At 43.0% G+C, this 16812-nt stretch overlaps 1 protein-coding gene across 2 annotated transcripts in view; it reads right to left on the bottom strand.

The window, feature by feature from the left end:
* Positions 1 to 16812, bottom strand: part of adamts16 (ADAM metallopeptidase with thrombospondin type 1 motif, 16) — a 247140-nt gene that overhangs the window by 92179 nt on the left and 138149 nt on the right. For both annotated transcript variants that reach the window (XM_072575156.1, XM_072575155.1), the window contains one exon: positions 3238 to 3410. In XM_072575156.1, the coding sequence (XP_072431257.1) occupies positions 3238 to 3410 (173 nt within the window). The remainder of the gene's footprint in view (positions 1 to 3237; positions 3411 to 16812) is intronic.

Here is a 16812-nt window from a genome sequence, read left to right on the forward strand (position 1 = left end):
GGGGTTATGGGGATAGGTGGGGGACTGGTTCAGGGTGGGATGTTCTTTGGAGGGTCAGTATAGACTCGATGGGCCAAATGGCTTCTTTTTGCACTGTAGAGATTCTATGATTCTATAATCTGTCTCCAGTACTAATGTATGGTCTTTGATATGAAATACTACTCTGATTCTCTATCTTTCTACTGCTGGATATTTCCAGGTTTTTCTGATTTTATTTCAGATTTCCAGCAGCCTTGGTATTTTGCTTTACTACAAAGAATATTTTTGCGTAAAAGTTTGGTTTAATTTAGTAAAAACAGTTACAATGCTGCCTAAATTGCTAAGAAAACTCTTAAGTGACAATGACTCAAGATTAGTGCAGGACTAAAGCTGAAAATGCTACAACTGCACTTCTTCCTAACAATGCATTGTAAGCAGAAGCGAAATTATAGGTATTGGTTTCTGTGTAATGTGAGGTGCTGCTGGTAGGACTGTGTCTTACTGCAGGCTGTAACTTCCTGCAAGTTGCTCTCCCTCTCCTAGGAAAGACAGTCTGAAGCTGATTTGAATGTGTAGAGTGAGCTTTCTGATCCCATCTGACTAAATGTAAGCCAATGAGCTCGCTAGTGGGAGTATTTCCTTCTGATATGAAAAAAAATTGTGTGTTAAGTTTGTGAATCTTCCTGATGTCCAATAGACTGAGCACTTTCGAAACATCCCTCAGCATCTGTAGGAATTACACTGTACCCAGACAAAACCAAGTGCTCAAAAACTATTGGGCTTAATGATTCTGCACACTCAGATATCAGGATGCAAACCTGACCCAACCTGTCATGTTAAAAGCATTGCCACTAATGGTTGACTACTTAAATCAAGGATGCTTACAAAGGTGAGAACTGAAGAAGTGCTAAAGTGATATAGGATTGGAAGCAGCAATAAAGATTGAGAGGTGCCTTGGAGACATTTGAAAACAAGAGTTATCATCAGTAAGTTTGCAGATGACACCAAAATTGGAGGTGTAGTGGACAACGAAGAAGGTTACCTCAGATTACAACAGGATCTTGATCAGATGGGCCAATGGGCTGAGAAGTGGCAGATGGAGTTTAATTTAGATAAATGTGAGGTGCTGCATTTTGGGAAAGCAAATCTTAGCAGGACTTATACACTTAATGGTAAGGTCCTGGGGAGTGTTGCTGAACAAAGAGACCTTGGAGTACAGGTTCATAGCTCCTTGAAAGTGGAGTGGCAGATAGATAGGATAGTGAAGGCAGTGTTTGGCATGCTTTCCTTCATGGGTCAGTGCATTGAGTATAGGATTTGGGAGGCCGTGTTGTGGTTGTAAAGGACATTGGTTAGGCCACTTTTGGAATATTGCGTGCAATTTTGACCTCCTTCCTATTGGAAAGATGTTGTGAAACCTGAAAGGGCTCAGAAAAGATTGACAAGATTGGTGCCAGGGTTGGAGGATTTGAGGTATAAGGAGAGGTTGAATAGGCTGGGGCTGTTTTCCCTGAAGTGTTGGAGGCTGGGGGAGGTGACCATATTGAGGTTTATAAGATCATGAGGGGCAAGGATAGGGTAAATAGACAAGGTCTTTTCTCTGGGGTGGGGGAGACCAGAATTAGAGAGCATAGGCTTAGGGTGAGAGGGGAAAGATTTAAAAGGGACCTAAGGGGCAACGTCTTCACACAGAGGGTGGTACAGGTATGAAATGAGTTGCCAGAGGAAGTAGTGGAGACTGGTACAATTTCAACATTTAATAGGCATCTGGGTGGGTATATGAATAGGAAAGGATTAGCGGGATATGGGTCAAGTGCTAGACGAGATTTGGTTGGGATGTCTTGTCGGCATGGACGAGTTGGACAAGAAGGGTCTGTTTCCGTGCTGTATATCTCTATGACTCCAATTACACTAAGGGTGCAATGTCAAGTGACCAGCTCACACAGGGAAACACTGTCTCAGATAGCATAAAACCAAACAGTACCTATTGTGTAAGGGCCACAGATTATCTGCAGTGATGTGGCCAAGGCTGTCTTTGTGGAGAGTTTTCTGCCTTTGCTCCTGTGCCGCTTCACTCGCCACAAATTCATCAGAACTTGCGGTCGACACAAGGCTCTAACGTGCAGCTAGCCAGACTACCAAAAATAGGCCAGCACACCGAGTTTACACCCCCCCCTCAACTATGATTTTATGTTGCATTAGGAGGTTTAATACTCATTTTGGTTTCTAAATGTGGTGACTCAAATGCTCAAACCTCCCTTGCACAAACCTCCACTCGTTCCTTCAAGGTCTGCTGGCTTGTCTTTCGCATGCAACAGTTGGTTTAATTAGGAACGTATACTGACAGACCTTACAGATATGAGGAACCATTTCAGGCTCGATCCCATGACAATATGGAGCTTTTGCCAAGGAAGAACCATGTGCCGGCAGACCACCATATCATACTTTTCAGCACCCAATTTTTATAAGTGTCATCAGGGGAATCAAGTCTATTTTTTAGGTCTTTATTATTTGACCTAGTTAACATTACCAACTCTATTCTACTTAATAGCTGCATTTTCCAAATGTCAACACTGATTTTCTTTAAAAAGCTCCTCAAATATCTCCCAAGCATCTCTCTGCACAAACTGTGACTTGTACAAAATTCTGCTGTCTGTTCTCTTTTCCACATATGTTCTCCTTGCCGATATCCACGATCCAATTAATAACCTGCAGAACCTTCCCGTCTCCCAAGGCATCAATTCAAAATGTTTGATCTGATATATAATTCAGACCTTGGTCTTTCAACAACTTGAGTTTGTAAATGTTTCAGCCTTTAATCTAGCCTATTCCTACAGCTTTTCAACTCTGCCCTGATCACATTTCTGTCAACCCCACTTGTGCGCAGGAATGATATTTGTTACTCTGTCTGTGTTATCTATCCACGTCTAACCTTTTGAAACCTTACCTTTCAACTTCTTTTTCCTGCTTTTTACTGAGCTTAAAAGCATCCTCCAACATATTTTTGATAATCATTTTTGCCTTTTGAATCTCCAACTAATATTCAGTCTATTCTCAAAAACAAGAAGCTGCTTGAACATATTATTAGATAAAAGATTCAATACAAATGCAGATTACTATTATTACTGCTAGCTCACTTTGAAATCAAAATTACTTGTATTAACAAAACAAAATAACATTCACATTTGACCATACAGAATACATAGTATTGCTTATGATTTGCAAGGCAATAACTTGCAGCCCAAAAAAGATATTTACCTTCAACATGAACATATGGCTTCCAGTTGTAGTACCACCCTCGGAATGGCTTGCTGTTGTATTCAGCACACTGCTGTGATCTAAAATCAATGCTATTTTTAGGGCATTTTTGATTATTGCAAAGCTTGTATGTACGATGAGTACCATCACAGAACTTTCCTCCATACTGTGGCCTATCGAGATAAAAAAAGGTATTCTTCACCAATGTAATGAGTCACAAAGCATTACAACCAATATAATGAAATCAAAGTTAAAAATTAGTTGTAACATGCTCACAAAATCTCCCAAGACTGTAGAATTTGTTCGAATAATTTGGTCAGACTACACAGGAACATATGCATCAATATCACCAAGCAAGCCCGACAGATGGGAACACACTACAAATAAAGCTTAATGAAGTGGTGGCCTAATGACTGTTACAGATGGATGGCCAAGGCAACTGCACAGCATCCTCACAAATGTGGGATGAAGAGAATTTTTCTTCTGGATTGAACATGTGTGCATCACACTTAGGAAGTGTAGCACCTGTTTTCCATTTAAAAAAAAATGTGTTGGGTAATCACATTTCTAGGCCATAAACTTTATTACACTGCGTTCATTTTTAGTCATCATATTACTTCTTCTAGAAAGGGTGCAGAAAACTACGGCACAGCTGATCCCCAGTGTGAAAGGGATAAGCTACGAGGAACCACGAAAGAAAATTCAGTTCAGCACAGGAGAAGGAAATGCTTTAAGGAAAGACACCATTTTACTGTTTGAAACATTAAATGGTATGAGGATGTAGGTTCAAGAACACTAATAAGTAACTAAACTGTAATGTGCAAGTATATTTAGAACTTTGGAAAATACTGAACTAGAAAAGGCCTGTGTAAAAAATTACTAACTGCATTCAGGAGTGGGATACATCGCTCTACCTTCGCAAATATCTGCCAATTTCCCCTTAACCTGCACAACCAACTAGCACACTTGGCAGTCCATTTCACATACAGCTTTCTCTATAAAATACTTAAAGTTTGTCTATTTTATGAACTTTCCCTCTTGCAATTTGGAGCTTGTGCCCCTCTACAGTTCGTAACACCTTTAACTTATTAAAATTGAAATCATTTCATCCCATAAGAGCACTGATTATATTTGAAGAATGGCACAGAAATGTCAGCCCATGTCATAACCTCACCACTTGCAAGTGCAATTTTTGTCACACCTTCAATTAAGCTATAGTAACAAAGTGAAGAAAATTTGGAAAATATCTTCCTGGGCTTTTTCTGCTAAAGTGTAAGAGAAGTCCAAGTTCTTTCATCACTCCACATAGGTCAGGTGTTTAAACTAGGGATCTGCTTTAGTTCTCCTTTCTTCATTGGCTCAAATGCTTGGATTTCCCTGCCCTAATAGAACATTGAAAATTATACATTGTATTGCAGTTAGAGGTGTAACAGTTCATCACACATGTTAAATAAAACTCTTTGAGTTTGCACCAATCCATCTAGCTGTGCATGACCAGACAGCTTTTTGCTGTTTTTACCTTCATCTTTCAGCTTGTGAAACACTTGGGGATTTTTTTTAACATCAAAGGTAAAATGTAAGCACATGCTGCTGTTGCAATCAGCAGTGTTATGACTACTTGCCTCCACTGATTTCATTTGTCATCTCCTTTTATCCAACATTGTTCACGGTCAGTATGACAGTATACCGTTATGAGACAACATGCAAGTAAATGTCTAAGATATCGATATCAATGCTACATTGCAGCATGTGGCGGAAGGGTATCTCATACTCCATCTTACCTCAGATCACTTGAAGCATGACTCCACCTACTGAAAGCATGTTCATCTGTTAGAATGTAGAACATAGAAAAGTACAGCACAAAACAGGCCCTTTGGCCCACAATTTTGTGCCGAGGTTTAATCCTAATGCAAAATATAGTAACTTAACCTACACACCCCTCAACTCACTGCTATCCATGTACATGTCCAGCAGTCGCTTAAATGTCTCCAGTGACTTTGCTTCCACCACCACCGCTGCCAACGCATTTCATGCATTCACAACTCTCTGCGTAAAGAACCTACTTCTGAAGTCTCCTTCATACCTTCCTCCTAATATCCTCAAACTATGACTCCTCGCACCAGTCAATCCTACCCTGGGGAAAAGTCTCTGGCTATTGACTCTATCTATTCCTCTCATTATTTTGTACACCTCGATCAGGTCTCCTCTCTTCCTCCTTCTCTCCAGAGAGCGAAGTCCGAGCTTATTCAACCTTCCTTCATAAGGCAAACCCTCCAGTCCATGCAGCATCCTGGTAAACCTTCTTTGCACCCTCTCCAAAGCCGCTGTATCTTTCCTATAGTAGGGCGACCAGAACTGGGCACAATATTCCAAGTGTGGTCTCACCAGGGACTTATACAGCTGCAGCAAAACCTCGCGGCTCTTAAACTCGATCCCCCATAAATGAAAGCCAAAACACTATATACTTTCTTAACAACCAATATCTTCTATCTATGTACTTGCCCACCCAGATCCCTCTGTTCCTCCACACTGCCAAGAATCCTGTCTTTAATCCTATATTCAGCATTCAAGTTCGACCTTCCAAAATGCATCACTTTGCATTGATCCATGTTGAAATCCATCTGCCATTTCTCAGCCCAGCTCTGCATCCTGTCTATGTCGCACTGCAGCCTGCAGTAGCCCTCGATACTATCGACGACACCTCCAACCTTTGTGTCATCTACAAATTTACTAACCCACCCCTCAACCTCGTTATCCAAGTCATTTATAAAAACTACAAACAGCAGAGTCCCAAGAACAGAGCCCTGCGGGACCCCATTCAACACTGACCTCCAGGCAGAATACTTTCCATTTACAACCACTCTCTGCCTTCTATCAGCCAGCCAATTCTGAATCCAGATAGCCAAAACCCCTTGTATCCCATACTTCCTGACTTTATGAATAAGTCTACCAGGGGGAACCTTATCAAATGCCTTACTGAAGTCCATATACACCACATCTACTGCTCGACCTTCGCCGACCTGTCTTGTCACCTCTTCAAAGAACTCAATAAGATTTGTGAGGCATGACCTGCCCCTCACAAAGCCATGCTGACTGCCTTTAATCATGCTATGCTTTGCCAAATTGTCATAAATCCTATCCCTCAGAATTCTTTCCAAAACTTTGCTGACCACAGACGTAAGACTGACTGGTCTGTAATTGCCAGGGATTTCCCTATTACCCTTCTTGAAAAAAGGAACAACATTCGCCTTCTTCCAATCCTCCCGTACGACTCCTGTGGAGAGTAAGGAGGCAAATATCCTCGTCAGCGGCTTAGCAACCTCCTTTCCCGCTTCCCAGAGCAGCCTAGGATAAATCTGGTCTGGCCCTGGGGACTTATCAATCTTAATGTTTTCCAAAGTTTCTAGCACATCAACTTCATCAATCTTGATCTGGTCAAGCCTGTATCCCAGCTCCTCAAAGTTCTCATTCACAACAAGGTCCCTTTCCTTGGTGAAAACCGAAGCAAAAAACTCATTTAGGGCTTCCCCTATCTGCTCAGACTCCATGCACAAGTTCCCTCCGCTATCCCAGATCGGCCCTACCTTCTCCCTGATCATTCTCTTATTTCTCACGTATGAGTAAAATGCCTTTGAGTTCTCCCTAATCCTTGCCAAGCCTTTTTCGTGCCCCTCCTGGCTCTCCTCAGTCCATTTCTGACTTCCTTTCTAGTAAGTCTGTAATCCTCTAAAGCTGTGCTAGATCCTTGCTTCCTCCACCTTACGTAAGTTACCTTCTTCCTTTTGATGAGAAGTTCCTCTGTTCTCGTCATCCAAGGTTCCCTAATCTTACCCCTTCTCACCTGTCTCAGAGGAACAAATTTGTGCATCTCTCACAACAACTGCTCCTTAAATAGTCTCCACATGTCTGCTATGCCCTTTCTGTGGTACAATTGCTCCCAGTCTGTACTTCCCAATTCCTGTCTGATAGCGTCATAATTTCCTTTTCCCCAATTAAATATCTTCCATCGGTAACTGCTCCTTTCTCTCTCCAAGGCTATGCTAAGTGTGAGGCAGTTGTGATCGCTTTCACCAAACTGCTCTCCCACTGCGAGATCTGACACCTGTCCTGGCTTGTTGCCGAGCACCAAATCAAAAATGGCCTCTTCCCTCATCGGTCTGTCTACATACTGAGTAAGGGAACCCTCCTGAACACACCTGACAAAAACAGTTCCATCCAAACCATCTGCACTTAGGAGGGTCCAGTCGATATTGGGAAAGTTAAATGGGTACTTCAGATCTGTGTTCACTGGGGAAGACACAAGCAATCTCCCTGAGGTAACAGTGGCTGAAGGACCTGAACTTAAGGGAATTTCTATTTGCCAGGATTTGGTGTTGGAGAGACTGTTAGGTCTGAAGGTTGATAAGTCTCCGGGACCTGATGGCCTGCATCCCAGGGTACTGAAGGAGGTGGCTCGGGAAATCGTGGATGCGCTGGTGATTATTTTCCAGAGTTCAATAGAATCGGGGTTGGTTCCTGAGGATTGGAGGGCGGCTAATGTTGTGCCACTTTTTAAGAAGGGTGGGCGGGAGAAAGCAGGAAATTATAGACCAGTTAGTCTGACCTCAGTGGTGGGAAAGATGCTGGAGTCTATTATAAAGGATGAAATTACGGCACATCTGGATAATAGTAACAGGATAGGACAGAGTCAGCATGGATTTATGAAGGGGAAATCATGCTTGACTAATCTTCTTGTATTTTTTGAGGATGTAACTCGGAAGATGGACGAGGGAGATCCAGTGGATGTAGTGTACCTGGACTTTCAGAAAGCTTTTGATAAAGTCCCACACAAGAGGTTAGTGAGTAAAATTAGGGCGCACGGGATTGGGGGCAAAGTACTAGATTGGATAGAGAATTGGTTGGCTAATAGGAAACAAAGGGTAGTGATTAACGGCTCCATTTCGAAATGGCAGGCAGTGACCAGTGGGGTACCGCAGGGATCCGTGCTGGGACCGCAGCTTTTTACAATATATGTAAATGATATAGAAGATGGTATCAGCAATAACATTAGCAAATTTGCTGATGACACAAAGCTAGGTGGTAGGGTGAAATGTGATGAGGATGTTAGGGGATTACAGGGTGACCTGGACAAGTTAGGTGAGTGGGCAGATGCATGGCAGATGCAGTTTAATGTGGATAAATGTCTGGTTATCCACTTTGGTGGCAAGAACAGGAAGGCAGATTACTACCTCAATGGTATCAAATTAGGTAAAGGGGCTGTTCAGAGAGATCTGGGTGTTCTTGTCCACCAGTCAATGAAGGCAAGCATGCAGGTACAGCAGGTCGTGAAGAAGGCTAATAGCATGCTGGCCTTCGTAACAAGAGGGATTGAGTATAGAAGCAAAGAGGTGCTTCTGCAGCTGTACAGGGCCCTGGTGAGACCACACCTGGAGTACTGTGTACAGTTCTGGTCTCCAAATTTGAGGAAAGACATTCTGGCTATTGAGGGAGTGCAGCGTAGGTTCACGAGGTCAATTCCTGGAATGGCAGGATTGCCTTACACGGAAAGACTGAAGCGACTGGGCTTGTATACCCTTGAGTTTAGAAGACTGAGAGGGGATCTGATTGAAACGTATAGGCTTATGAAAGGATTGGACACTCTGGCAGGAGGGAACATATTTCCGTTGATGGGGGAGTGCCGAACCAGAGGACACAACTTAAAAATACGGGGTAGACCATTTAGGACAGAGATGAGGAGAAACTACTTCACACAGAGAGTGGTGGCTGTGTGGAATGCTCTGCCCCAGAGGGCAGTGGAGGCCCAGTCTCTGGATTCTTTTAAGAAAGAATTGGATAGAGCTCTTAAAGATAGTGGAGTCAAGGGGTATGGAGATAAGGCTGGAACAGGATACTAATTAGGAATGATCAGCCATGATCATATTGAATGGCGGTGCAGGCTCGAAGGGCAGAATGGCCTACTCCTGCATCTATTGTCTATTGTCTATTATCTATTGTCTATTGTCTAAAGTTGAAATCACCCATAATAACAACCCTGCTACTTCTGCAGTTTTCCAGAATCTGCCCACCTATGAGGTCTTCAATTTCTCTACTGCTGTTAGGTGGTCTGTAAAAAAACCCCAATGTGGTGGCTGTCCCCTGCTTTTCTCACTTCCACCCATACTGACTCAGTAGACTAACCTTCCTCAACAACCTTCGTTTCTGGAGCTGTGATGGACTCTCTGATTAGCAACGTTTTTTCCATCCTCCCTGTTCTTTTTAAACATTCTAAACCCTGGAACATCAAGCAACCATTCCTGCCCCTGTGAAATCCACGTCTCCATTATGGCCACAACATCGTAGCCCCAAGTACTGATCCGTGCTCTAAGTTTGTCACTCTTATTTCGGACACTCTTTGCATTAAAGCAGACACACTTTAACCGATCCCTTTGTTTCATTGCGTGAGAAACTTTCCTGATAGATTCAATACATCCTGTCACTACCCTGTCTGCAACTTACCCCCTCTCAGACATGTGGCTCTGATTCCCACCCCCCTGCCAAACTAGTTTAAACCCTCCCGAATCACACGAGCAAATTTCCCACCCAGGACATTTGTGGCCCTCCAGTTCAGGTGCAACCCGTCTTTCATGTACAGGTCCCACCTTCCCCAGAAGGTATCCCAATGGTCTACGCAACTGAAGCCCTCCCTCCTGCACCAGCCTTGCAGCCATGTGTTAAGCTGCATTCGCTGACTGTTCCTTATCTCACTATCTTGTGGCACCAGTAGCAAACCTGAGATCACTACTCTACTCGTCCTGCTCTTCAGCTTCCAACCTAGCTCTCTGTAGTCACTTTTCAGATCCTCAATCCCTTTCCTGGCTATATCATTGGTGCCAATATGTACCACGATTTCAGGCTGCTCCCCCTCTCCCTTCAGAATCTTATAAACCCGATTGGCAACGTCCTGGACCCTGGCACCTGGGAGGCAACATACCTTCCGGGAGTCCCATTCCTGACCACAAAATCTCCTGTCAATAAGTCTAACTATTGAGTCCCCTACCACTCATGCTTTTCTATTCTCCCCCCCTTCCCTTCTGAGCCACAGTGCCAGGCTCAGTGCCAGGGACCTGACAACTATGACTTTCCCTTGGTCGGCTGTCCCACCAGCAGTATCCAAAATGGTATACTCATTGCTGAGGGAAACGACCACAGGGAATCCCTGCTTTGACCATTGGTTCTCTTTCCTCCCCCTGACAGTAACTGGTTGTAAACTATTAACTTAATATTAGCCCAGAAACTTAGTTGTCTGAGGAATGTAGTGTTTATGTATAATAGCTGCAATAAATGTCTGTTGAATTCATAAATACCACACTATCTATACATAGAGTATATATTTAGTTTCTCATAATACATGAGCTAACATAAGTATTGCCAATATTGGATAAAACATCCTGCTAGAGGCAAACTGATCACCAAATTCCTTTTCTCTGCTTTATTATTTCTTTGTGAGGTGACTGCTTTCTGAGATGCCTTCCAGAAACTTTGAGTCATGGCATGCTGGATATCAGGTTCAGCATTTCATTACTAACTTGAAAATGCACTTTATTACTGACACATTCTGTGTAAAATTACAACAGTACTGAATCTATCATTAAAATGACAAATTTAAATTTGATTAAAATCGGAGGCAGAGGCAAAGTAGATTACTCGCTTCTTAAAACTGATGTTCATGGGATGTGGGCATTGCTCATCCCTAATTACCCTGGAAAAGGTAGTACTGAGCTGTCTCCTTGACGCACTGCAGGCATCAGGGTGCAGGTATGCCCACAATGCTGTGAGAAGGGAGTTCTAGGATTTTAATCTAGTGACATTGAGGTAACAGTGATATAGTTCCAAGTCGGGACAGCATTTGACCTTTCAGTTGGCAGCTGCTGCCACTGTCCTTCTAGGTGGTAGAGGATGCGGGTTTTGCAGGTGACATCAGAGCAGCCTTGGTGAGTTATTGCAGTGTCTCTTTTGGATAGTACAGACCATGTCATTGGTGGAGGGTGTGAATGTTATTGGTAGTAGGTGGGGTGTCAGTCAAGTAGGCTGCTTGTCCTGGACGATGATTTTAGAACGACACTCATCCAGGCAAATGGGGAGTATTACATTAAACTCCCGTTTTTCTGCTTTGTAGATGGTGAACAAGCTTTAGGGAGACAACAGCCAAGTTATTCGCTGCACGATTCCTAGTCTCTAGCATGCTCTTAAGACCATAAGACATAGGAGTGGAAGTAAGGCCATTCTGCCCATCGAGTCCACTCCGCCATTCAATCATGGCTGATGCGCATTTCAGCTCCACTTACCAGCGTTCTCCCCGTAGCCCTTAATTCCTCTAGACAACAAGAACCTATCAATCTCGGCCTTGAAGACATTTAGCGTCCCGGCTTCCACTGCACTCCGTGGCAATGAATTCCACAGGCCCACCACTCTCTGGCTGAAGAAATGTCTCCGCATTTCTGTTCTGAAATGACCCCCTCTAATTCTAAGGCTGTGTCCACGGGTCCTAGTCTCCTCGCCTAACAGAAACAATTTCCTAGCATCCACCTTTTCCAAGCCATGTATTATTTTGTACGTCTCTATTAGATCTCCCCTTAATCTTCTAAACTCCAACGAATACAATCCCAGTATCCTCAGCCGTTCCTCATATGCTAGACCTGTCATTCCAGGGATCATCCGTGTGAATCTCCGCTGGACACGTTCCAGTGCCAGTATGTCCTTCCTGAGGTGTGGGGACCAAAACTGGACACAGTACTCCCAATGGGGCCTAACCAGAGCTTTATAAAGTCTTAGTAGTACATCTCTGCTTTTATATTCCAACCTCTTGAGATAAGAGACAACATTGCATTCGCTTTCTTAATCACAGACTCAACCTGCATGTTTACCTTTAGAGAATCCTCGACTAGCACTCCCAGATCCCTTTGTGCTTTGGCTTTATTAATTTTCTCACCATTTAGAAAGTAGTCCATGCTTTTATTCTTTTTGCCAAAGTGCAAGACCTCGCACTTGCTCACGATAAATTCCATCAGCCGTTTCCTGGACCACTCTCCCAACCTGTCTAGATCCTTCTGTAGCCTCCCCACTTCCTCAGTACTACTCTTGTAGCCATTGTGCTTGTGTGATGAGTCCAATTCAATGTCTGGTCAATGATAAACTCCAGGAAATTGACAGTAGTGGAATTTAGTGGTTGCATTGCCATTGAATGTCATGGGGAGATGGTTAGACTATTTGTTTTTATTAGAGATAATCATTGCCTGGCAGTTGTGTAGCATGAATGTCATTTGCCACTTGTCAGTCCAATTTGTTCAGATCTTGGTGCATAAGGAAACAGGCTGCCTCAGAATCTGAAAGTCCCATAACATTGAACATTGCGCAATCATTGAACATCCCCACTTCTGAGGTCATGATAGAGGGAAGGACATTGAAGAAGCCGCAGAAGATGATTGGGCCTAGGCCACTACCCTAAAGATGCTTCCAAATGAACCTGCTGGACTACAACCTGGGTCTCATGTGATTTTTAACTTTATACACGCCAGTCCACAGCAGCACCTCCATGTCATGACTAAAGAATTCCTGCAGAGATAATTGACCCCAACCATAACCATCTTTCATTATGCTAGGTATGAACCCAAAGTTTTGAGTATTCCTCCCTCTTCCTACAGACTTCAGTTTTGTTTGGGCTTTTGATGCCATACTCAGTCAAATGTTGAATTAATCTAAAAGATGATCACGCTCACCTCACCTCTAGATTTCAGCTGCTTCGGTCCAGGTTCCTACCAATGCAAAATCACAGTGAGAAGGTTATTCCTTGGCAAGTGCATCTGATAGCATTATAACCATCCCTTCCATCACTGTGAAGATGGAGAGTACACTGGTAGGGTGGTAACTGGCCAGGTTGGATATGTCCTACTTCTTATGGACATGACAAAAGTGGGTAGTTATGCTCATTGTTGAATAAATGCCAGTGTTGCAGCTGTACTGGAACAGTTTGCCTGAGGGATGCAGTAAATTCTGAGGCACATGTCTTCAGAACTGTCAAGGCCCACAGTCGTTGCCACATGAATGGCTTCACCCATTTCTTGATATAACATTGAGAAAGTGAGGACTGCAGGTACTGGAGAGTGTGTTGCTGGAAAAGCACAGCTGGTCAGGCAGCATACGAGGAGTGGGTGAATCTACATTTCGGGCATAAGCCCTTCATCAAGAATGATTCCTGATGGAAGGGCTTATGCCCGAAACATCGAGTCTCCTGCTCCTCGTATGCTGCCTGACCAACTGTGCTTTCCCAGCAACACACTCTCGACCTTTGTTATCACGTGGAGTGAATTGAATTGGTAGAATGCTGTGGTGCTGAGAACTTCAGAGAGAGGCTGAGATGGATCATCCACTCAGTACTTCTGATTGACGATGATGAAAATATCTCTTTTTTTTTAAAAACACTGATGCGATAAGCTCCTTTATCATTGAGAATGGGGATATTTGAGGTGTCCAACCTCTTGTTTAATTGTCTATCACCATTTATGACTGGATGTGGGAGGACTGCAGACCTTATATTGGATCCATTGATTGTGGGATTGTTTAATCTGATCCATTGTATTATGCTTTCATTTTCTGACCTGTAAGTAGTCTTGTGTTATAGCTTCACAAGACTGGCACCTCACTTTTATATATACCTGGTGCTTTGCGGAACTAGGCAAATCTCCTGACTTGATGATAATGCTAAAGTGGGGAAGATGTTGGGCTATGAGGTTACACACTGTGGTTAAATATAATTCTGCTGCTGTCAATGCAAAGGATGGCCAGTCTAAGTTGCTAAATCTGTTCTAAGTTTGTCCCATTCAGCACTGTGATGATGCACATACCACGATGGAGGGTTTCATCAATGTAAAGTTAAGATTCCACAGGGGACTGTGTGGTGATCACTCCTATAGAATTATCCAGGGTGAACATATCCATGGCAAACATATTGGTGAGGAAAAAGCCAAATGGAATTTTCCCTCTTGTTGGTTCCCTCCCCAGCTGTCATTGACCAGTCTAGGCACTACGTCCTTTTGACCTTTGCCATCTTGATCACTTGTAGAGCCGCTGAGCCACCCTTGGGAATAGATATTGTGAGTTCTCAGAGTACATGCTGTGCCACTGTCACCCTCAATCCTTCCTTGAAATGGTGCTCAACAGAACAGCATTGATTCATCAGCCGAGGAAGGGGGCACAAGATAGGTGACAATCACTTGGAGTGCCAATGTTTGACCTGATACCATGTTATTTCATGGGGTCTGAATCGACATGCTCTGTAAGCTGTACAGCCGCTTGGAGACCCCAAATACACTGGTTGGCTTGCTGACACATTGACTTTTCCATGAGAAAGCCAAGCATGGACTTTGGAGCAGCGGAAAAGGAATTAAGGGGAGCATGGACCAGGAGTCAATGCTGAGGGCTCCCAGCAACTTAGTCCTGCCTGCATATCTCTGTGATACCACCTTTGGTGGGTCTGTCCTGCTGATGGGACTGGATATACCGAGGAACAGTGATGGCGGTGTCTGTAAAGCACGGTTCCATGAGTGTGATGATGTCAGGCTAAAGCTCAACCAGTCTGCGGGATAGCTCTCCTATTTTTGGCATAAGGCCTCAGGTATTGATAAGGAAGACTTTGTATGGTTGACAGAGCTGTGTTTGCTTTTGTTATTTGTGCTGATTTGTCTGATTTAATTTCCTGTAGACTTTGTCATGGATTGATGCAACTGAGTGCTAGCCCACTAAGTTGCTAGACCATTCCATTTCAAGAAGCAGTTAAGAGTTAATCACATCGCTATGGGGTTACAGTCACATATTGGCCATACCAGGTAAGGACAGCTGATTTCCTTCCCCAGATGATCTTGATGAACAAGATCAATTTTTATGACAATTTACATGGTCTCTGATAGGATAGATTTTAATTCATTCCAGATCTTACTGAATTCAAATTTTACTAGCTGTTACAGTGGGATTCTAACTCATGTTTCAACACATTAGCCAGCAAGTTCTGAATTACTAATCCAGTGACAATACCACTATGTCAATGAAATCCACTGGTTAGTAATGAGGCAATGTTAACTAATACTGAATGAAATTAGTTACAAATTGGTCTACATTGCATTTACTTTCCAGGCAGAAACAAGAGCGATAATAATCAATTTTATGCATTCACAACCTATGCCTAGATGGTGCCTGAAATCCTTCCAACAGCAAATAGGCACTGGCTCTTCAGGATTTGGCAGAAATGTGCAGACTATTAGCAGCTACCACAAAAAGTATTTTTTTTAAACTGAAGTCAGGAGTAGAAGAAAATAACATTTCAAACCAGTAGATTCAGATTTATTTTTTAAGACAGCAATTGATTTATGAGATGTTGACACGCTTTAATTAATTTCAGTGTGTCTAATTTAAGACACTGGAAATGAAAGTCCAGGATCAAAAGGAAGGAAACCAATAGCCTTAAATTAGTGTTTTAATTAGTGTATTATATTCCTTAACTGACATTTTTGTAAAATATCCAACCAGTCAAAAGGCTTTGGAATATTATTTTACATCCCACTGTAGAAATGTGCTCCTGCCCGTGAAGTAGTATTGTTTCAAAACATGCCTGTGTAGGCTTCTAAGAATAATTAATCACTCAGCTTTGGACAGGTAGATTCCTTCTCAGGCACTGATACAAGCCATGGTGAACCATAATACACAAGCTGGGCCTGTCTATCCATTTACCACACACACAGTGTGTTTGCTTTGCAACTGGACTTGCATAGCTTCAAATCCATAACCTATGACAAGCAACTGATTCCACAAATGGCTGGACAAGATTCGTATGAGGCAAATGCTTCAGAGGCTTGTTGGCGTGTGGGGGGTTCTCCTGTGGTGCAGTGGTAATATCCCTACCTTGGACTGGGAGATCCGGGTTCAAGGTCCACCTATAACATAGCGATGTAAAAACATCACTGGACAGGTCGATTAGAAAAATATGTTGGAATGTGGAACGTTCTTCCTCAGGATGTTGGGTCTTCAAATTTACTGAAGCCAGAGTTAGATGTATTTTTGATTGACAAGAGAGGCAAGGCTTTAGGGTGTAGACAGAAAAGTGGAAGTGAGAACATAGCCAGACCAATCACAGTCTTATTGAATGGTAGATGGTCAATAAGCCTACTCTTGGCCATACATTCTAGCAATAGATACAAAGTTATTTCCCCATGCAACTTTAAGAACAATGTGTGATTTTCTTAAAAAGTCGTTTTTTTTTTCCACAGACTACAGCTACTTTCTTTATCATCAATTAATCTCTAACCTTTGTTCTCTCCAATATTCTCCCCTCCCTTTGCTCCTTAAAAAAATCAGCAATTCAGCAACCACAATTCAGCAGGCCCACAAGGACTTTTACCAACTCTTATAGATGCACCATAGAAAACATCCTACCTGGATGCATCACAAGGTGGTTTGGCAACTGATTTTCCCAACACTGCAAGAAACTGCAGAGAGTTGTGAAGACTGCCCAGTTCATCATGCAAACCAGCCTTTCACCCACTGACT

Source organism: Chiloscyllium punctatum, chromosome 8 (genome assembly GCF_047496795.1).
Source record: "Chiloscyllium punctatum isolate Juve2018m chromosome 8, sChiPun1.3, whole genome shotgun sequence".
Classification (NCBI taxonomy): Eukaryota; Metazoa; Chordata; class Chondrichthyes; order Orectolobiformes; family Hemiscylliidae; genus Chiloscyllium; species Chiloscyllium punctatum.